This window comes from Delphinus delphis, chromosome 3 (assembly GCF_949987515.2).
Source record: "Delphinus delphis chromosome 3, mDelDel1.2, whole genome shotgun sequence".
In the NCBI taxonomy this organism is placed as follows: domain Eukaryota; kingdom Metazoa; phylum Chordata; class Mammalia; order Artiodactyla; family Delphinidae; genus Delphinus; species Delphinus delphis.
Window position 1 is genome coordinate 141,018,428 of NC_082685.1, and position 21,906 is coordinate 141,040,333.

The following is a 21,906-nucleotide window of genomic DNA, read 5'->3' on the forward strand; positions in this document are numbered from 1 at the left end:
TGGGTTTGACAAACCCTTGGACTAGGCACTTACCACTGTGAACAGTCCTGTCCAGGGACCCAGAGTGCTATAATTATTTTCATTTTCTGTGAGCGAAAGGTTTGGGCATTATTGTTCTGATGTATTGTACACAGTAAAGAAGATGCTATTTAAAATCATTTGTCTATACATTGTTTATGATATTTTAGTTCTTCTAAGTTCTGTTTCTTCATTTACTCATTCAACAAATACTTATGAAGCACTTACTGTGGAGTTTTGCTATGTAAGTGTTTTCTCTTTATTTATCAAACGAGATAGGGAAGCCAGCTCCCTAATTACCCAGTCACAAGACAGTCCCAGCTAGTTCTAATCCATTTGTGATTATTGAGCTAGTAATCAAGTGGCGTCACATCAAGTGTGGGACTTGTGGAAGACTTGCTGCAGTCAGCAAGGCTCTCACCTTGGCACAGGATCAGAACCCCTCCACCTGTTGTTCTAGTGATACGAAGTGAGGAGGAGAATAACTCTTAATTGGGAAGTGATTACAGTTTACTATTGATACCCCTCTCGGAGGTATGAAGGGAGGCAGGCTAATTGTTAAAAAGTCACTGAACCTCTATGGATTTATGCATTCAACTTAATATTTATTACATCACTACTGTGGATCAGGCATTAAACTAGATGCTAGGAAAACAATTGAGAGAGAGAAAAATAGAAAGATATTATTCTTACACTCTTTGAGCTTTTATCCAATGGAGAAGGAAATGGATTGACTGACCACTCGATCAATCAGTACACAAATATTAATATAAATACTGCGTTTGTAACAAGCGCCATCAAGGATAGGTACATGGTATTAACAAAGGAATATAACCAAGTAGGCAGATCAAAGAAGAGACTTCGGAAGAATTGCTGTTGAGCTGTGGTTGAAAGAATGAATAGAACCTAAGTGAAGACTGGAGTATAGAGAATTTTGAGAGAGAGGAAGCAGCATGAGCAAAGGTCTTCTCTGATGGGAGCAAGTATGGGAAGTAGGAAGGACTAAAAAGACACCTGTGGGAATGGAGCTCAGAAAGCAAAGGGAGAGGAAATACAGAATCAGTCTAGAAAAACGGGTAGGGACCAAGTCCTGCAGAGCCCTTCCTACCCAAAGTGTGGTCAGCAGACCAGCAGCATCAGCATCACCTGAGCACTTATTAGAAATGCAGACTCTGCCCCACACGCAGAATCAGAATCAGCATTTTAACAAGATGCCCAGGTTATTCATGTACACATGAATGTTTGAGAAGCACTGGTATCAGCCATATTAAGTATTTTGTGTATCAGAAATGAGACGTCTTTATTTTCCATGGCAGATAATTAAAAAATATTTCCTATACTATTTTTTTAAATTGAAGTATAGATAATTTACAGTATTTGTGTTACTTTCAAGTGTACAGCAAAGTGATTCAGTTGTGTGTGTGTATGTATATTCTCTTCTAGATTCTTTTCCATCGTAGGTTATTACAAGATAGTGAATATAGTTCCCTATGCTATACAGTAGGCCCTTGTTTACCTATTTTATATATAATAGTGTGTATATATTAATCCCAAACTCCTAATTTATCCCCCCCATCCCCTTTAGTAACCATTGTTTGTTTTCTATGTCTGTGAGTCTATTTCTGTTTTGTAAATAAGTTCATTTGTATCATTTTTAGATTCCACATATAAGTGGTACCATATATTTGTCTTTCTCTTTCTGACTTAATATGATAATCTCTAGGTCCATCCATGTTGCTGCAAATGGTATTATTTCATTCTTTTTCATGGCTGAGTAATATTCCATCTTCATTATCCATTCATCTGTTGATGCACATTTAGGTTGCTTCCATGTCTTGGCTATTGTAAATAGTGCTGCTATGAACATTGGGGTGCATGTATCTTTTCCAATTAGAGTTTTCTCTGGATATATGCCCAGGAGTGGGATTGCAGGATCACATGGTGACTCTGTTTTTAGTTTTTTAAGGAACCTCCATACCGTTCTTCATAGTGGCTGCACCAATTTACATTCTCACCAACAATGTAGGAGCATTCCTGTTTCTTCACAGTCTCCAGCATTTACTGTTTGTAGACTTTTTAATGATGGCCATTCTGACTGGTGTGAGGTGATACCTTGTAGTTTTGATTTGCATTTCTCTAATAATTAGTGATATTGAGCATCTTTTCATGTGCCTGTTGGCCTTTTCATTGCCATCTATATGTCTTCTTTGGAGAAATGTTTATTTAGGTCTTCTGCCCATTTTTTGATTGGGTTGTTTGGGTTTTTTTTTTTTTGATACTGAGCTGTATGAGCTGTTTGTATATTTTGGAAATTAATCCCCTGTCAGTAGCATTGTTTGCAAATATTTTCTCACAGTCCATAAATTGTCATTTTGTTTATGGGGTGTTTTTTTTGTTTGTTTTGTTTGTTTTGTTTTTTGCTGTGCAGAAGCTTTTAAGTTTAATTAGGTTTATTTTTGTTTTTATTTCAGTTACTCTAGGAGACAGATCCAAAATATACTACTGCAATTTATGTCAAAGAGTGTTCTGCCTCTGTTTTCTTCTAGGAGTTTAGGTCTTTAATCCATTTTGTGTTTATTTTTGTATATGGTGCCAGGGAATGTTCTAATTTCATTCCTTTACATGTAGCTGTCCAGTTTTTCCAGCACCACTTATTGAAGAGACTTTCTTTTCCCCATTGTATATTCTTGCCTCCTTTCTCGTAGGTGAATTGACCATAAGTGCATGGGTTTATTTCTGGGCTCTCTATTCTGTTCCCTTTGTCTATATGTTATATTTCTGTTTTTGTGCCAGTACCATATTGTTTTGATTACTGTAGCTTTGTAGTTATAGTCTGAAGTTGTCCCTCTACTATGTAATGATCATTTTAAAGGGATGTCAGGACTTGAACACAAGACTTTTCATTCTTTGAAACTTTCAGTCTGGTGGTAGTGTTGGTAGTGTTGGTAGTGGTAGTTGTTCAAAAAATGTTAAAGCTCAGTGGAAAGGCTATTAGGATATTTCCTAACATTTTATTCTGTGTCTACCACCTTCACAGATACTTGTGCACTGTATTGTTTAGTGTACAAGGCAACATGTTGGCCTTTCAACATTTAGTATTATATGTTTCTTTTGGGTCCATTTTTATGTATACCACCACATTTGCCCTAATGTAGCTAACCAACTGAGTGGGAAACCTTCTAAGTGTTGTAGACCAGTCCATCTGTGAAAGAGAGAGCACTGGGAAAAAAAATCAGCTAACTATAAAAGATAATGGCAAGAGATCAGTTTGAATGTCTAGGTTATTAAACTGACAAATTTGTGAGGAGTGGGTAGAAACTACATGGGGTAGGGGAGGGCCCTAAAGAGACAGTGGTGGTTTTCAAAATTATTTTAGCTGCAAAACCCATGTTTCAATCAAAATCTATACAAAAGCTCAGTGGTATGCAGATGAGGATGTAAGGGGAACAGTGGGGTGGCACTCCATCTACTAGCCTTGCCCAAGTATAAAATTGGGGGTAGAGAAGGCTAGGAAATGCCAGGGCTTCAAGAAACACTGAAGACCCCTGGTGTAAACATAGCAGAGTGTGAGTTTTGGTATCAAGGAGACTTAGGCTCAAAGCCAAACTTTTCCATCTTATTAGTTATCTGATCTTGGGCAATCTACATAGTTTCACTGAGATTTACTTTTAATTTTTTCTTAAATCTCTAAATAGGAATAACGATACCTGCCTTATGGTGTGGTTTTGGTACTTACTAACATGTAAGATTAACATTCAGTAGGCTCTCCGTTAATGGTAACTCACACTAAGTTGTTTATGTTAGAAATAATATTCTTTCATAAATTCTGACAGGTCAGTTAGAATGATCTTACTGTGCTCCTAAGGAAAATCTCCTTGTTCATTTCATTTTACATCCCTGCTGCCAAGGGGAACTGGTGATCAGGTGGGTATATCTACCAGAGACAGAGCTCCTCACAGAAATTCTTAACGTTTTTCATAAAGAATTGTTTCAGCATTTCAGATAAGCTATTTGGCGACTTGGCTACTTTCTGATAGGAAAAATTGAGCTTATGATTTTTCTTTATTAGCCCATATGGACTTATGTAATTTTTTGCTTAGAGCTTTTTGTTCTTTCCCACATAGAGTGGCTGGAGTCAGCCTTATGCCCAGATACAGGGAATAAAGAAGGTATCCAGTTTCTTAGAGTCTGGTCTGTCCTATGCTTCATGTCTCCATTTTTAATTAAAAGATAAAATAAAGCTGAGCTAGAATATTGTTAATTAAAAAGAGAGGAAGCAGTAAAAGCAAACAACTACAGTGAAGAAACTAAACATCAATCACATAGATAAAATGGTTCAGTTTATGGACACAATGCTTCATCCAAATTAAAAATAATCTTGAAATAAAATGTGTTGAGTAAAAGTATAAGTATCATTGCATTGAATACTTTTTAAGAGAAGATAGAAAATAAAGGTCCCTAAAAGTCAGTATCATCAATATAGTATGCACAGTTTTGCCTTCAGCAGAGTCCTAGACATTACCTTCCATGCATAAGAAGAAGGAGGCCAACTAGCTGGTCCTTTCCCAGTTTCAGGAAGTTTTGGTTCTCCTTATCGTGCCAATTTATAAATAGTGCCTATATTCTACCCACTTGTTCTCTGAAGTTTCCATTTAGCACATGTAATTATTTCATTAAAAAATTTATTCATATGGTTTATAGCAGGTTTCACACAAAAAAATACCCCATGTAGTAGTAAAAGCCTTCTGTTATCACTATACTTAGGATGCTTTTTCACGTCTTCCAATGGAAGAAACTAATTCTTTTGGCCTGGCTTAGTTAGACTCATGATTTTTTTTTTTTTTTTTTAATGAGAATGAATGATATCTTTAGAAATAAGATGTGGTTGTAACAGGTTAGAAATGTTAGGAGTCATCACTGGTTGAAGGTGAGGCTGAAATGAATTAGTTTATAACTTTTCAGAAACATGTTGATTAAAAGAAGTATAATTTTCTTATTGTTCCTTGCACTGGAATATTTTGTCATTTTACTCCCTGGGAAGCTCATCAACTGAGTCTAAAATAACATAGTCATCTCTTACCTGGTTATTCAGCATTGCTGGTTTTTAAGTACATCTTTAGTTCTCAGATCTTTTGGCAGTAGTTTTATATTTTAAATCAATGTATAATTTAAGTACCATACATTAATTTTAAGTGCCTGACAGATGCATGATTTCCTTAATATTAAAGCTATGCTAAATTGATTTTCTGAGGAACCAAAGCATATTCCGCTTAGTGCTATGTAAATACTAATCTTAGGAAGTGCTTAAAGATGAGATGAGGTGGTGATATCTATTCTGTTGAAAACAGCATAGGGAGAGGTAGTGTGTGTTTACATTGGTCTAGTTTCCTGGACTTTTTAAAAAGCTTTTTTAAAAGCTCTTTTTAATACTCTGACAATGTGTTGTAGTGGAAAGAGGACTGAACTAGCTATCAAGAGGTCTCACCTTCTGGCTGAGTGTGTCTCTTCTCTCTCAATCTCTTTTGTAGCTACTGAGGTTGCATGATTTCTGGGTTGCCCAATGTTACTTCCTAAAAGGATAACCAAAGACTTTCTGATTTCCATTTGCTCTAATCACTTCAAGTGCTCAGGAAATTTTTAAATAATTTTAACAGCACTAAGATGTTTGGTTGACCTTAAAATCCCATCTAGGAGTATACCTTAGCAATGCATGGGTAGTATAGTAAATTTAACTCTAAGGAAGGAACTGATAAGCCCAGGGAACTGTGATTCTAATATTGGTAATTATTAAATGGTGGGAACAACAAGTGATAGAATAATAGATACAGTATAATCCCACTTATACACCAAAAGAGCAAGAAAGAGAAATTTAAAATAGCAAATATCTGAATTTTTATATATTTAAGAGAGGGGTATTTAGTTTGGGGGTGGGAGGGATGGGAGAGGGGGTAGATAAGGTACCTTCATTTTTTATTCTGTATACATCTTTATTTGAATTCTTTAAATAAACACGTATTTATGTATTTTTTATAATTTAGGAGTATAAAATTTTATGTATAAATGTCTTTAGAATTTAGCAAATTTTACTATCTGAGTGGTCTGAATTTACTTTGAAAATCTTCATCAGGGAAAATAATTATTGAAGACTGGAAAGAAATTACAAGGAATCATCTCTTCTATAGTATACAGTGCAAGCATAGGAATTAAGCCATTACGATCTGTTAATTGATTTAATTTTTTCTTCAGACCTTCAAGACATTCCATATTCTGATTGGTGTGAGCAGACTATCCATAATCCCTTAGAAGTAGTTCCTTCTAAATTTTCGGGCATTTCTGGATGCAGTGATGGAGTGTCTCAAGAAGGATCAGCCAGCAGCACCAAAAGCACAGAATTGCTACTAGGTAAGTTTTCAGGTTTAAATCCAAGCCCTGTATAACTATACTTAGTCTGTTGTTGTTGTAGATACATACTGTTAATTAAAGTTGTCTCATAACTATGACAAGTCAGTTTTACTGAGGTATGTTTAGATAACTGTTGCACCTATATCAGCTGCTGATATATACCCTCTTAGCTATCTGCTTTCATTAGAAAGAATTTTGCTCCCAAAATGATTGGCAGGTCATGTGCAGTTTATCTCAGTTTTATATATTTGGTAGAGTTGAAAAAACAAATTCCATGAGTTATAATACTTTTCTATTGTGATATAGATAAAATATTTTAATCTTCTCTTCAGGTGTTAAAACAATTCCAGATGATACACCAATGTGCCGTATACTCCTTCGCAAAGAAGTTCTGAGATTAGTCATTAATTTGAGTAGTTCAGTTTCAACTAAATGTCATGAAACTGGGCTTTTAACGTAAGTAAGCTATGAGCATGAGTATTCTTTGTTCTGCTTTTTATGGTGAAAAAGATATTTGAAATACTTCAAAAGTTAGACTAATTAGCTTACATCAGTGGTTCTCAACTGCATGGCATATCTGAGTGAGACTAGATTTTCTTTACATACGTCAACCAAACTAGCGTACGGTTACAAATTGAATGCAGAAGCAGGTATGTGAATCCAGCTGTCTTCTATTCAGCCAGACTTTAAAGAGATCTGTAAAAATGTAAAACAATACCAATCTTCTCACTTTTTTAGTTTTGGAAAATATAGTTTTTTTTCATTAAAGTATATGTATTTATGTTAACATGCAATAATTTTATTTTTTAAATGAATTAATAAATATTTTGAAATTTTCTCAGTTTTACTTTCTTATATGGTAATTATTGATGGCTATCACCCACAAAAAATAAAATTTGTGGGGTTCTCAAGTAATTTTTAAGACAGTAGGGGTATCCTGAGACCTTAAAGCTTAAGAAAAGCTGGCATACATAAAAATAAGTGATATTTTCTTGGTTTAATTTTTCCCTATTTTTACTCCTTTCTTTTAATAAAAGTTGCAGAATTTTTATTGCTTTTCTAAATCACAGCAACATGATAAAAGAAAATTCAGGCAATCTTCAGCATCTTTGATTTGCACTATTTAAAGCAGTGGTCCTCAAAAAAAAAAAAAAAATGCACCTCAGGGTCTCCTGTGGGGCTTTACAAAATAATAGTAACACAGATGCCAGGGTCCCACTGCAGACCTCCTGGTCAGAAGCTCTAAGTATAGTGTGTCCTTAATCTGTGCATTACCCCATACCACCACTGACTCTGAGATGCTCTGCCAGCTAAAAGCCACTGTTAAAGGTTGAAAGATATAGAGAGCGAGCCCAGTCAAGGATATTAATAATTTCAGTCTAACCTTAAAAACTTATTTCTATTTTAAAACTTAGTTTTGAAAATACTTGAGTTATCCTAGGCTGATAAATAAATTTTGTAATTTCTCATGCCAGTGATAAAGAATATTTCTAACTTTCCAAGAAGTATTTGTGTTTTTATCATTTTAAGAGATAATCCCAAACTTAAAATAGCTAATGTAAGTGTGAGGTAGGAATATTTACTATTTTATATTCTTATGCCATCACCCAGATGTACCACTTAATCAATATCTGGAGGAAAAAGATATTTAAAAAGTGATATTTTGAAAGAAAATAGCAAAGTCATTATTATAATTTTTATCACATCCTAGTCCTTTCTTCCGTTTTAGAATTAAGGAGAAGTACCCTCAGACATTTGATGACATATGCCTTTACTCTGAGGTTTCCCATTTGCTGTCACACTGCACATTTAGACTTCCATGTCGGAGGTTCATACAAGAATTATTTCAGGATGTACAGTTTTTACAAGTAAGTAGGATTTGTACTTTTGAACTTTATCTTTCAAAAATCTCTTTGAATTAAGTTAAAAGAGATTATATCTGTTGATACACTAGAAAGTCATTAATAATTTACCACTTCTTTTCTAGATGCATGAAGAAGCAGAGGCTGTCTTGGCAACACCACCAAAGCGACCTATAGTTGATACATCTGTTGAATCCTGACCTCATATTTATGATGTATATAGATGTATACTATATATATTCATATTTGTGGACTTCTAAAAGCCTCAGAAAATGCCGATTGACTGGGCAGCAAAGATAGGAGTATCTTCGCTATGCTGTTCCAGCAATTACTGGTACATGAGCAGTTGGAACTGCGGACTTCCCTAACCGAAACAACTTCCTCTCTCCCCCGTTGAGCCCTTTTAGGGGTTCATTGTTCATTACCACAGTTTTAAGAGTTTTAGTTACCATTGTATGCAAGAGCCAAGCACTGAATACCTACATAGGTTTTCTATTTTTTCATTTTAAGAGCATAATAACAGTGGAACAATAATAAGATATGCAGAAGCACCCTTCACACCGTTATTTCTGAATTCTTTTTTTAGGGTAAATATAAAGATGCCTTGTTTGTTAACTAATTTGTGGAAACTAGGAATCAGTGTCTCTGAGGGTGCATCCTATTAGCACAATGGGGTGTGCTGTAACTGCTGGTATTAGAGGGGGATCTTTGGCCCTTCCACTTTTTTCTTCATGTTTATAACACTACTTCAGAGGTTTGTAGCCTCACAGCGAAAGAAGAGCCTCAACAACCAGGACTTATAAATTATTTTTACATTACTAGACTTACATAAAGTTTCTTGTTTTCCATCTCTTCAGTTTTGTTGCAATGTGTTATTGTAGACTATTTGAACTAATTAAGGTTTTTCACTACAGTTCCTGATTAAAATCAGAAAAATTATTTTATAATTCAAAGTATTTTCCATTCATAGAATGCATATATTTTCAGTGGACTTCCATTTTCATCAGCTTCCCATATCACCATTTTAAACCGTAACTTGAACAAGCACTATTAATTTAGACCTAAAGCAAAAGAAAGCATTAAATAAAATCTTGCATCTCTTGAGGAAAAGATAAGTTTGCCTACAATTTATACATTCCATGGGAAAAGAAAAGCCATAGTTCCTTTTAAAAAATCATTAATGAAACTTACTATTACGATTAAAAATTGTAGTGAAAAGCCTTAAGTACCAAATTTTAAAGCAGCAGTAATTTAATTTTTATATCAGTGTTCTTGTTTTGCACAAACTAAATGCAGTGATAGGTGAGTTTATGAATGAGTACAGTAATTGCCTTTATCACATTTGCAAAATTAAGTTGATGAGGGCAAGGTTTTGTTTATTTGTGTGTTTAATTTGTGTATGTCTAAAAATATTTGGAAATCTTTACAGGAATTAAACATATATGCAAATTTGTATATAAAAAAGCATGGCCATCCTCATTAGAATGCTTGTAAATGAAAGGATTATCTTTTTGAGGTCTGTATATAAATAGAAAAAAAAATCCAGCTGGACTGATTAGGACCCTTTTTTAATTCATTTGTTTAGACCATTTTTACAGTTATGCATCAACTCTGACACAGTCATAGTACATGGATTAATATCTTCCCATATTACAGATCCTTTTTATAATGGGCTTGTTCTTTGAGATCTCTGTAAAGAACCCTGTGAACTAGAAAACGTAACTCACAGAGATTTTTTTTTTTTTTTTAAATATACTGGCACTGAAAGTTCCAATTGGGATGAAGCATTTCATCTCACTTCATAACACCTCTTTGACTGCACTTCAGTGAATTGTTCTTATGTGCACTGTGTAGCAACTTACATTATAACAAAGCAGATAAGGGCTGTAAGCTTCTGCTTATGTTAAAAAGTGGTTCTTCAGATTTTCTTTCATAAAACCCAATTGAAGATAAATGCTTTTTTTTTTAACTTTAATTTATCACTGAACCCAAGTGTTTATTTAAATGTTAACAGTACTTCTAAGAACGTTGCCTGTCACCTTGGTCTTTGGTCTTGGATGATTAAACTGCCTTCCGGAGAACCAAATGTCAGAGATACTAGACCAAATAGTGATTAAAAACTCCAAAGGAGGTGATGTAGTAATCTTATGAATAATGGGATTAACATATTTTAGACATTCATTTTAAACACTACCTCAGTTAATATAAAATCTGTGGTTTAATCCCTCGAAAGTTAACAGTAAATTTTTTGTTACACACACACACACACACACACACACACACACACACACACACACACACACACACACACACACACACACACACACACACACACACTCATCCCTGGACCCCACCTCACTCATTCATCCTGAAATGAAGTCTTCATTACTATTAGCCTGAACAGTTTTTTTGATTATTACTTTGAAAGATGTGTGTATATATCATAATATTTGCCTATAGCACTTAGTTTGGGGAGACAGAGCTTTGTGGTTCTCAGTAATCTAAGAAAAAAAGATGTCTATACTTAAATGTATACTGCTACTTGGTTTATCCATGTTTCACTGACAGGTCTAATATGTTTCCTTTAAGTACTTATTTGTATAAAAGTAGACTTCTATGATGAAAAATGCTCACATGCGGTGCCAAGTGATTTACTTAAGTGTTTAAAATATTAAATTATAGCAGAAAAGGTTAGGAATGTTGTCAGTGGTAATAGAAATAATTGAGAAAAGCACCTATATGTAATAGATATTACCAGACTATAAAATACCAAAATAATGTCAATACTGTAGTTTTCCAAGATTTTAGAATTAATCTTAGTCCATATAAATTTGTACTACTGGTAATTATTGAATAATTTGGAGGAATTTGGGCAGTTGTGCTGGTTGTAAACTGTGAATTTCTAATTGTAAAGTGAATTGTCATTTCTAATTGAAATTTTTTTCAAGAACAGATTTCAGCTTCACATACTAATAAGTAAATACTGATAAATACGGAAATTAGAAATTAGTATTTGTAATTAAATATGGTCTAAAATTTCTTATACTTTTACTTCCTATTTATGCTTAGATAGACTTGAGGAGGGAAAAAGTCTTTTCTCCCTAATAAAAAATTTTCTAATGAAGATTGGTAGCATAAGGGCATTCTGTAAGACATTGGCTTTGAAAGAGGCTCTTTGAAGGTATATACTTTATTGTGGTAGTTACTCTAACATCAGGTGTATAAGTCCTTTTGAAATGGGGTGGCTTTAATAGTTTTGAGCTCTTTTATCCAGAGCTTGAGGTAATTAAAGCTGAGTTTTTCTGGGCATATTACAATGGCAGAGTGTTCAGCAGTGAGGTGGGAATGCTTATTTAGATTTGTCTCCTGCTATTTATATAAATTTTTTTTCATTCCATTCAGAGGATGCCTTTTATTCCCACATTAAAGCACAGATCATTAAGCAATAAAAAGCAATCAAATTGTCATCCAAATTATAACTGCAGTTACTTTTGCATGGTAAGAGTGAGGTGCTAATTTTGTGTGAGAGGAGCGTTGTAAACTACCTTGGGAAAGGTCCTTTGGAAGTAAGGTTTTTCCCCTTTTGTCCTATGCTTCCAGTTTGGTCTCAAATTCACACTCCATTGAACATGGGAAAAAAGAAACAATTAATTGAGAGAGTTTTATGAGAAGAGCTGTTGGAGTAAAAGAACATTTCACATTTTCCAAAATGTAAGTTGGGAAAGGTCTCCCTTGTCTCCCCATTCAGGGAATACATTATTACCAGCTTCATTTCAAGAGTATCACTACAGTGAGAGTTTGATTATAAAAGCATACCGGTAAAATTAATAGCAGTGCTTATCAGACAATATTGAAATCTGTGAGAATCTTTCTAGGAGCATTTGTTTTTTCTTTTAGTTTTAGGTTCCCAGGGTAGTTTTCATTCATAGTAGTGTTTTATGACTCACACAGAATGTGGATTTTCTCCCCTTTAGAGTATTTTTGTAATATAGGTGGATAGCTATGCCACAGCATGCATAAATTGCACATTTTGTTTGACCTTCTTTATAAAATATTTAATTTGAAAAATATAATTTATGCCAAAAAAGTATATCTTGTAATTTTGCCACTAAATAGGTTGATTTAGCACAAAATGCAAAGTCTTGGGGCAAAGGAGGGGGGAGATTAAAACTTTCATAGATAATAGTTGAAAATGTTCCATTATTGGCCTGTCAGAAACCCTAAAGCTGCATTGTAAAACAAATGGTGTAAATTAGTTTTGAAAAGTGGTAAGGGATTGTGAAAAAAATCTGACTTAATGCTCCCTAACCACAAAATTTTCTTTTTTATTTAGTAATACGCTGCTACATATTTGGAGGTTCTGGTGTTTGTAGGTCACTGAACAGACATTGAAATCTGATTTATATTGTATAACTGTAACATAGAAAGAAAAAGTATTTATATATTTTCCGTAAGAATATTTCATTGAGTTGTGTATAATTTAAATAAGGTTTGTCCTCTAATGGTTTTGCTCACCTTGATTTTTTTTTTTGTGGTTTTCTTGTTTTTGTATAATGTGTACAGTTTTATGTCAAGGGCATTAAAAGCCTCCTGAAGCATAATCTTATCAAAGGGATACATTCTTAATAAAATGTACTTAAAAATTCTTAAACTTGTGTCATTCTATTTGAAATTTTAAAACCATCAGTGTTGATTTATGTACCACTGAGGCTGGTAAAACTGACTTTTAGGTACCATAGATAAGAATCTGGTTCAGTAACACATAGCGGCTTGTTCCAAATGTTTTAAAATAGCTATTTATACTTTCTAAACACTTCATAATCTAATCAAATATCTTTACAGTTTTTATTTTTTAACTGCAGTTTATTGTAAAGGGTTTGAAAAAGTGGATCGATCTATAGAACAATTCTGATTCTTTTAGTGATTAATATACAAAATGAGCAATGATGGTATGATGGTAACTTTTCTGTATAAGCTATTTGATTTCTCACAGAAACTGGCCTGGATCAGGTAAGCTAACCTACAGCCACCTAGTGGCAAAAGAAAATACCACAAGGGGAATTACAAGCCTGGAGAATAAAATTCAATGTCAAAGCTAGGGTCTGTTACAGTTGATTAAATGTGGTAAAATGTATTCAGAAATAGATTTGTTTTGGATAGTTTGGTTTTTAAGCACATGTGTATCATTTTCATATTGCCTTCTACTATTGTTTTTCAACAAAAACATAGTTGGCCCCCAAATAAACTAAAAGCACACTTAATCATCATCACCTCTGAAAACTGTGATGATATAGCTGAACTTCAGACAGTTTGTTTCATTTTTTTAAACTCTTTGGTCTATAAAGTACTGTCCTAGAGAAAGAAAAATATCCTATGATATCCCTTATGTGTGGAATCTAAAAAGAAACGATACAAATGAACTTATTTACAAAACAGAAACAGACTCACAGAGGACTAACTTATGGTTACCAGGGGGGAAGGGTGTGGAAGGAGGGATAGTTAGGAAGTTTGGGATCGACATGTACACACTGCTATATTTAAAATAACCAACAGGGACCTACTGTATAGCACAGGGAACTCTGTTCAGTGGCAACCTGGCAGCCTGGATGGGAGGGAAGTTTGGGGGAGAATGTATACATGTATAGGTATGGCTGAGTTGCTTTGCTGTGCACCTGAAACTATCACAACATTGTTAATTGGCTATCCTCCAATACAAAATAAAAAGTTTAAAAAAATTTTTAAAAAGTACTGTCCTAGTCCATTCAGGCTGCTGTAACAAAATACCACAGACTGGGCAGTTTATAAACAACAAATTTATTTCTCAAACTTCTGTTGGCTGAAAGTCTGAAATCAGAGTGTGAACATGTTTGGGTGAGGGCCCTCTTTCAGGTCCCAGACTTCTTGTGTCTTGTGTCCTGACACGGCAGAAGGGACTAGGAAACTGTAGCGTCTCTTATAAGAGCATTAATCCCATTCATGAGAGCTCTAGCCTCCTGACCTAATCACCTCCCAAAGGCCCCATCTACTAATACCATCATCTTTGGGTGTTGGGATTTCAACATAGGAATTTGGGGGGGGGCATCATTCAAACCATAGCAACTAATTTTGTATTGATTTCAAAAAAACCCAAAATGTACTAAAACTTTGTTTCTTTAATGCTTAGAGGACAAAGACAACTACATTTGCTTAGTCCTTTAAATTGAATGTATTTAGTCATTGTAAGTATTATTTTAACTGCTAATTTTGAAGGCTTTTAATCGTCTGTTGTATCTCTTCGAAGGTTTTAATTTTTTTTTTTTTGGCCGCACCTTTTGGCATTCTGGATCCTAGTTCCCCGACCAGAGATTGAACCCGCACCCCCTGCAGTAGAATTGCAGAGTCTTAACCACTGGACCACCAGGGAAGTACCTCTTCAAAGATTTTCAAAGTCCTACTTTATGCAAAATGTTTAGTATGTTTTGTAATTTTTTTGAGATGAAAGTCAGCTAATCTTTCCACAGAGCTCTTAGAAGAAATATTTGATGTTGTCTAATTCAACTTGATTTTCGTAATCATATTCTAGTGGAGAATTAGTTTTACTAGAATTAGTATGAGTCAGGTGTTGGAATGTCAGCAGGCACTTTCAGCAGGTCCATAGCTCTGCTATGTGACTAGGTCCCTGCTCCCAGCCTATCTGCCTGCAGCTGAGGACCAGTCACCAGGCCGAGGCATTATTTGTGGGTCATTATTTGCCAGTTTTTCCCACCATCAAAATATCCTGATATTGCTAAGGAATATTACTAACTAGGTTTTAGATGTGATTTTTTTTTAAATTTTAATTCTTTTAATTTTTTATTTTATATTGGAGTATAGTTGATTTACAATGTTGTGTTAGTTTCACATGTACAGCAAAGTGATTCAGTTATATGTATACATATATCCATTCTGTTTTAGATTCTTTTCCCATGTTGGTTATTACAGAATATTGAGTATAGAGTTCTCTGTGCTATACAGTAGGTCCTTGTTGATTATTTTATATATAGTATTGTGTATATGTTAATCCCAACCTTCTAATTTATCTCTCCCACCCCCCCACCTTTCCCCTTTGGTAACCATAAGTTTGTTTTTGAAGTCTGTGAGTCTGTTTCTGTTTTGTAAATAAATTCATTTGTATCAGCTTTTTTTAGATTCCACATATAAGTGATACCATGTTTGTCTTTCTCTGACTTACCTCACTTAGTATGATAACCTCTAGGTCCATCCATGTTGCTGCAAATGGCATTATTTCGTTCTTTTTTATGGCTAGCGGTCCATTGTATATATGTACTACATCTTCTTTATCCATTCCTTTGTTGATGGACATTTAGGTTGCTTCCACGTCTTGGCTATTGTAAACAGTGCTGCAATGAACATTGGGGGGTGCATGTATCTTTTTGAATTATGGTTTTCTCAGGCTATATGTCCAGTAGTGGGATTGCTGGGTCATATGGTAGTTCTATTTATAGCTTTTTAAGGAAGCTCCATTCTGTTCTCCATAGTCGTTGTACCAATATACACTCCCACCAATAGTGTAGGAGGGTTCCCTTTTCTCCACACCCTCTCCAGCATTTATTGTTTGTAGACTTTTTGATGATGGCCATTCTGACCTGTGTGAGGTGATACCTCATTGCAGTTTTGATTTGCATTTCTCTGATAATTAGCAATGCTGAGCATCTTTTCATGTGCTTTTTGGCCATCTGTATGTCTTTGAAGAAATGTCTATTTAGATCTTCTACCCATTTTTTGATTGGGTTGTTTGATTTTTTGATAGGTATGATCTTTTAAAAGGTATTATGGCTATATTAGAAAAAGTAAAGCCTATTTAGAGAAACAAATATTTACAGATGAAATGATTTGCTTCAAAATCATTTCAGGAGGGAGACTGAATAAGAGTACAGATGGACTAAAATAAACATGGTTTAGTGGCTGTTCGGATTGATGACAATACATAAGGGTTTGTTAAACTCTTCTCCGTTTGTATATATTTGAAATTCTCCATGAGTTGTTTTTTTTTTAATCGTAATAGTTCTGACACATGAATACAAATTTCAAAGTTTCTGAATAACACTTCTTAAAATGATGCTGTTAAATGGCATATACTAAGTTATTTGGTTATTTACGAAGATGGGAGAAGAATGTTTACAGCCAAACTATAGTCATAGTGATACTGTAAGGACAAAGTTATATAGCCCAGCGTTTCCTATTGGTATGTCGTTATATTTCAGAAAGACATCTTCATTTGACTTAGACCAATGATTCTCAAAGTCGAGTGTGCATCTGAATGCCTGGGAACTTATGAAATATATGGATTCCAGGCCTTGGACCACAGAGATTCTGGTTATGAGATTTGGACTGGTACCCAGGAATTTACATTTCTAGTAAGCTTGTTTATCGGCTATAATAATTGTTAAGGTTTTTACTTCATTGAGGTAGAGAAAACAAAATAATGCAATGGTGAAATATTTTAATTAAAGCTTATTGCAACAAAAATGCCTTCAAGGCTTTGTGGATTATTTTTTTTTAAAGAAAATCTTTATGAAATATACTATTTACAAATCAATCATCACTGTCATTGATGTTTCTATGTACTTTTATAATTGCATCATGACAAACTCAAAGAGGCTAAATGATAACAATACTGGCCCCAGAGTCTTCTCAGAACTCTTAATCAAGATACTTGTTTGTACTATGTTAGGTGTACATAGCCCATTATTCAGCCAAAGGCTTAGTTATATAGAAGGAAAAAGTTGAAAAGCCTGAACAGAAGTCCGGGTTTGTGTATATTTAGGTCAGTTGACAGCCATCTTCCTTTCAGCTGTGGCTCCTTCTCTCTCATTCTTCATAGTGTGGAATAGCACAGCGCAGGGCATTCGGTACCAGAAGCACAGGCAGCGTCATGTCCACCACAACAAAGAAAAAGGAGCCCCTAATTATGCTTGTTTAGAAGTGTGATAAGTAAACATTAAGGGTTGTCGGGCAGAAAGAAGTGAAAAGAACTCTAGCACGATTGAACACCTACTATGTACCAGGTATGTGCTTTGCATATATTGGTTCAAAGAGACAGAGATGCTGCTGAGCCACTCCAGGAGTTCCCACTCCATTTAGCCTTTTGCAGTTATATCTGAATGATGTTCAACAATGAGGTTTCACTTTATTATGTTAGCATAACAGGAATATAAGGAGACAGTGAAGGCATTATCTTGACCCAGACAGCCTACTGCAGAGTCCAAAAGATGCTTACTGAAAATAGGTCATTTATATACCAGAGTTCTTGAAAAAACGAGGAACCATAAATGTGAATGGAATTAATGACATTATCCTTTTATCTGTTCTGAGGTAGTCATCAAAAGTTGTGGTAGAAGACATGCCTACTAAGTAGGAGTGCTATAATCTTGACACTGAGGCAGGGGTTCCATGCCAGTCCCACTCTTTAACCGTGGTAAACTAAGGACAATTGTGGGGATCTCATCGATTCATTCGCATGTCTTACCTATTAGATAAGGTCTAATAGGAAGAGTTCATTTTACTACATCAGTGAACTACAAATTATCATCACTTCAAGGCAAGTCTAAAATCTGTTTTGGTATCAAATATCTGCGACTTCATTAAACACACCCAGAATAAATTAACATTGACAATTTATGCTCCAGTAACGAATCTTCTGTAGCCTTTATTAAAGCCTGAAATCTAGTTCCTTTACTCTTGAGATATTAAATGTGGGGTAAAACTTAATGGAAATACTTTCTTACTAAAAACTGAACTTCAAGGACCTGTCCAGTACTGAGTGGATGGGGTCTATCCCTATGTCAAGTGCCAAGTCTGCTGTTACAAAGGTGAACGTGGAACACGCAGCAGCAAGGTAAGCCTGTTCCCATGATCCTGCCATTTCTACAGTGAGCCTGCTCCAAGGATGAATGTTAAGTTTCATAGCTTCTGACCTTCAAAACCTAGCAAGATTATATAAATCAGACCTGACAATGGTGATGATAGCTCACTGGGATTAAGCCCTGAGGTATCTGGTGATGGAATGGTGCCGGCTATGCTTCTCCTAGGGTCTGTGTAGCGTAAGGATACGAAATGGGTACACTGCTTAGGGGCAGTGTTCCCCTTGACCTAAAAGGGTAGTGGAGGAGAGGCTGCTGTTCTCACTTGGGGGAGCGGAGGCAAGACCCAGGGGTATGGCCATTTGCATTTTATACTCTGAACAGAGTGCTGGCTCTGGTGGATTTGTTGGCAGGCTGTCCTTGTCTCCAGAGGTGGGTGAAGCCAACTGGGACACATAATTCAAATTAGCTTCTCCGGCTGGGATTTCTCCCAGGGAATTCATGTAGTTTTGTTCCAGTGCCTTTAGTAAATTTTCAGGTGAAGTCAGTGGTCCCAGCTGATGTGGTGGGGCTTGAGGGGTTACTGGGAAATGTCCACAAGAAGCAAAGTCAGAAGCTGCCTGATTATAGGTGAAGTTCTCAAAACACATGCAAGGTCCAGGGCCAGAGTAGTTCTTCTCCGTCGGAAGGAGGTAAAGGTAGGCAGGCTTAGTAAATTCAGTTTCTGTGAGTGACTTCCTAGTGCCTAAGAACTGTATCTTACTCCCTTCGGGCTTGTTTATAACTTCAATAGCATCTGGAACACAGTCGTTGACATACATTATTGTTAGATGAGGATTCTCCTGGAACAGAAACAAAAAATGTGCAAAGATAATGTATGTGTGTGTATCACAGTATATAAAGCATGTGAAACGCACTTAGAGCTTCAATTTTTTTTTGTTGTTTTATCCTGGTCACAAGTTAACTGGAGGTGATGTTGAAAACCAAAAGATATCCCGACAGAAGAAATCAAAGTTGTGTTCAACCCTTTCACGGCTATGGGAGCAGAAGAGGCTTTTGCTTTGTGACATCTTCCTGAGAAGGCCTAGGAGCGTATGATTATTATAGCCCCAGCCCTGGGTTGGTCTTTAACAAGCGTATGAGTATCCATACAATTTCCCAGCATTTACCTTGGATTTTATTAATGACAGGACACTGCTCTTGTAAGGGTTTGGACTATCAGGATAGCACTTCTCCTTCAGCCTAGAAAAACAGTGAAAATTAGACAATTTTGCAATATAGCAGAATGGTTAAGAGTGAGAACGCTGGAGTCAGATTCCTGGGTTCTAATCCGTGCTTTATCAATCACTCATTAACACTGTAACCTTAAGCAAGCTTTTTAACCCTTCTATGCTTTAATTTCCTTACTGGTTCAATGGAGATCATTACGGTGGTGATGGTAGTGTTGGAAGCATTAAATGAATTGTTATATGTAAAGCACTTAGAACACTTCCAAGTACATGGTAAGTGAAATATAAATATTAGCTATTGCTATGAACAAATTTGGCAACATTTTAAAATAGTTGGTTTCCTTATTATTATTTTTGGCTGCGTTGGGTCTTTGTTGCTGTGCGCTGGCTATCTCTAGTTGAGGCGCGTGGGCTTCTCATTGTAGTGGCATCTCTTGTTGCAGAGCACGGGCTCTAGGTGCACAGGCTTCAGTAGTTGTGGCACGCAGGCTCAGTAGTTGTGGCACGTGGGCCCTAGAGCGCAAGGGCTTCAGTAGTTGCGGCACATGGGCTCTAGAGCACAAGGCTCAGTAGTTGCGGCACATGGGCTCTAGGGTGCGCAGGCTTCAGTAGTTGTGGCACGCGGGCTCAGTAGTTGTGGCTCACGGGCTCTAGAGCACAGGCTCAGTAGTTGTGGCACGTGGGCTTAGTTGCTCCACGGCATGTGGGATCTTCCCGGACCAGGGCTCGAACCCATGTCCCCTGCATTGGCAGGCAGATTCTTAACCACTGCGCCACCAGGGAAGTCTAGTTTCCTTATGTATTGATTTATTGCTTATCTGTTGATAAACAAGATTGTTTAAAACATCATATTTCCACCAAATCCTCCTTTGTTCTTTCCTTTTCAGCACTTTTCCTCATATTATCAGGTGTGACTTCTATCTCCTTTCTAGATTTTTCTTTGACTCCTTCTTGGATAAAAACCTTCCCCGCACACTTACCACTGACTTTTTAAGTAGCAAATTATCATGACGATCAAAACGCAGAAAATCATGGGCAGGATGATGTGTATCAGTGTATGGGCTGGAGAGGAAAAAGAAAGGGATATTTTTAATGACTGCTTTTCCCTCAAAGGAATAAAAATAGTTTTACATGTCTTTTATTCCTCAAAACTCCATTTGTGCAAGGTTCAATATGAGTTCTGTCTGACTGCTGGGGGACAGGGCAGTGAGACCAACCAGCCAACACAGGGAACCATTTGCCCTCAACACTTGTGACTCAAACCCACACCTCTCCTGACAGACTGGATCATTACTCCCCATTCTTTACTCCCTCCCTGTATGGGAATTACACTCCACACACTTGACTTGTGGGCTCAGCCACGTGAGTTGGTTTGGCCAATGGGAGGTGAGTAGTGGTCATGCTGGTTGGTAGCTGCGTTCGGTGTGCTTGTAGTTGGCTTGCTCTCTTGTGTTCCTGTGACCCACTCTGAGAAGAGTTGGTCCCTCAGAGCCACTGTCCCTTCAGCCTAAGCCTCAGGGTGAACCTACATGGAACAAACCTGCCTGAAGCTTGGAGTCCCACCTGGCCCAGCCTACGTCAGCCAAGCCAGGAGCATGAAAAGAGAGATTTATTTTTGTATGCCATTGAGATTTTGAGGTATTTTATTACACGTCAAAACTTGACGAATGCACCCCTTCTAGTTAGGCTCTGAGAAAATTACCTAAGTCATCACCCGGGATAATTATTCTATTTTTATTTCTCAGATATGTCAACCTGTACTTCATTTTCATAAATGCCCATCTTCCTGGTCTCACTGCTTGCAAATCCGCCAAAGAATAGTTCAGCTGGGTTGGTAAACATCCTCTTTTATAAAAGCAAATCGCACGAAGGGGTTTGGAGGCTGACAGTCATTCACATGTACATATATTCCTGTTCAATCCCTTTGCCTCCCTGCCCTCCTCATCCCCCTCCACAGCTGTCCTGCAGGAATGGGGACTGACTTGTGGTGCTAGTGGATAACACTGGAGTTTTGTCAGGGAGGGCAGGCCCAACCCAGTGCTCTGAGGAAGCACAGGGCTCTGGAGAAAAGGACATGGGAAGGTAAGAGGGTGGCAGAGAAAGCACCTCGACAACTGGCCTAAAATTATCCCTGACACCAGGTAAGGCGAAAGAAACTCCTCCTGACACCACTAAAGAACACCGTGCTCTTGGACTTCCCTGGTGGCGTGGTGGTTAAGAATCCACCTGCCAGTGCAGGGGACACGGATTCGAGTCTGGGAAGATCCCACATGCCACAGAGCAACTAAGCCCGTGCACCACAGCTACTGAGCCTGCACTCTAGAGCCCTGTGCCACAACTACTGAGCCCACGTGCCACAACTACTGAAGCCTGTGCACCTACAGCCTGTGCTCCACAACGAGAGAAGCTACTGCAATGAGAAGCCCGCACACCGCAGCGAAGAGTAGCCCCTGCTCACCACAACTAGAGAAAGCCTGCATGCAGCAACGAGGACCTAACACAGACAAAAATAAATAAATAAAAATAAATCAGTACATATATGTTTAAAAAAAA

General features: G+C 36.6%; 2 protein-coding genes across 4 annotated transcripts in view; one reads left to right on the top strand and one right to left on the bottom strand.

Moving 5' to 3' along the window:
* Nucleotides 1–12,923, top strand: part of RICTOR (RPTOR independent companion of MTOR complex 2) — a 127,519-nt gene extending 114,596 nt beyond the window's left edge. For all 3 annotated transcript variants that reach the window (XM_060009562.1, XM_060009563.1, XM_060009564.1), the window contains 4 exons: nucleotides 6,265–6,420; nucleotides 6,753–6,876; nucleotides 8,150–8,288; nucleotides 8,408–12,923. In XM_060009562.1, coding sequence (XP_059865545.1) covers nucleotides 6,265–6,420; nucleotides 6,753–6,876; nucleotides 8,150–8,288; nucleotides 8,408–8,482 — 494 coding nt within the window. In that variant the 3' untranslated portion in view covers nucleotides 8,483–12,923. The remainder of the gene's footprint in view (nucleotides 1–6,264; nucleotides 6,421–6,752; nucleotides 6,877–8,149; nucleotides 8,289–8,407) is intronic.
* Nucleotides 12,924–16,733: 3,810 nt separating this feature from the next.
* The window catches only part of OSMR (oncostatin M receptor), a 57,817-nt gene continuing 52,644 nt past the window's right edge, over nucleotides 16,734–21,906 (bottom strand). Inside the window, exons 16-18 of the mRNA XM_060009565.1 lie at nucleotides 20,334–20,415; nucleotides 19,294–19,366; nucleotides 16,734–18,966 (exon numbers count right to left, since the gene is read on the bottom strand). Coding sequence (XP_059865548.1) covers nucleotides 18,391–18,966; nucleotides 19,294–19,366; nucleotides 20,334–20,415 — 731 coding nt within the window. The 3' untranslated portion in view covers nucleotides 16,734–18,390. The remainder of the gene's footprint in view (nucleotides 18,967–19,293; nucleotides 19,367–20,333; nucleotides 20,416–21,906) is intronic.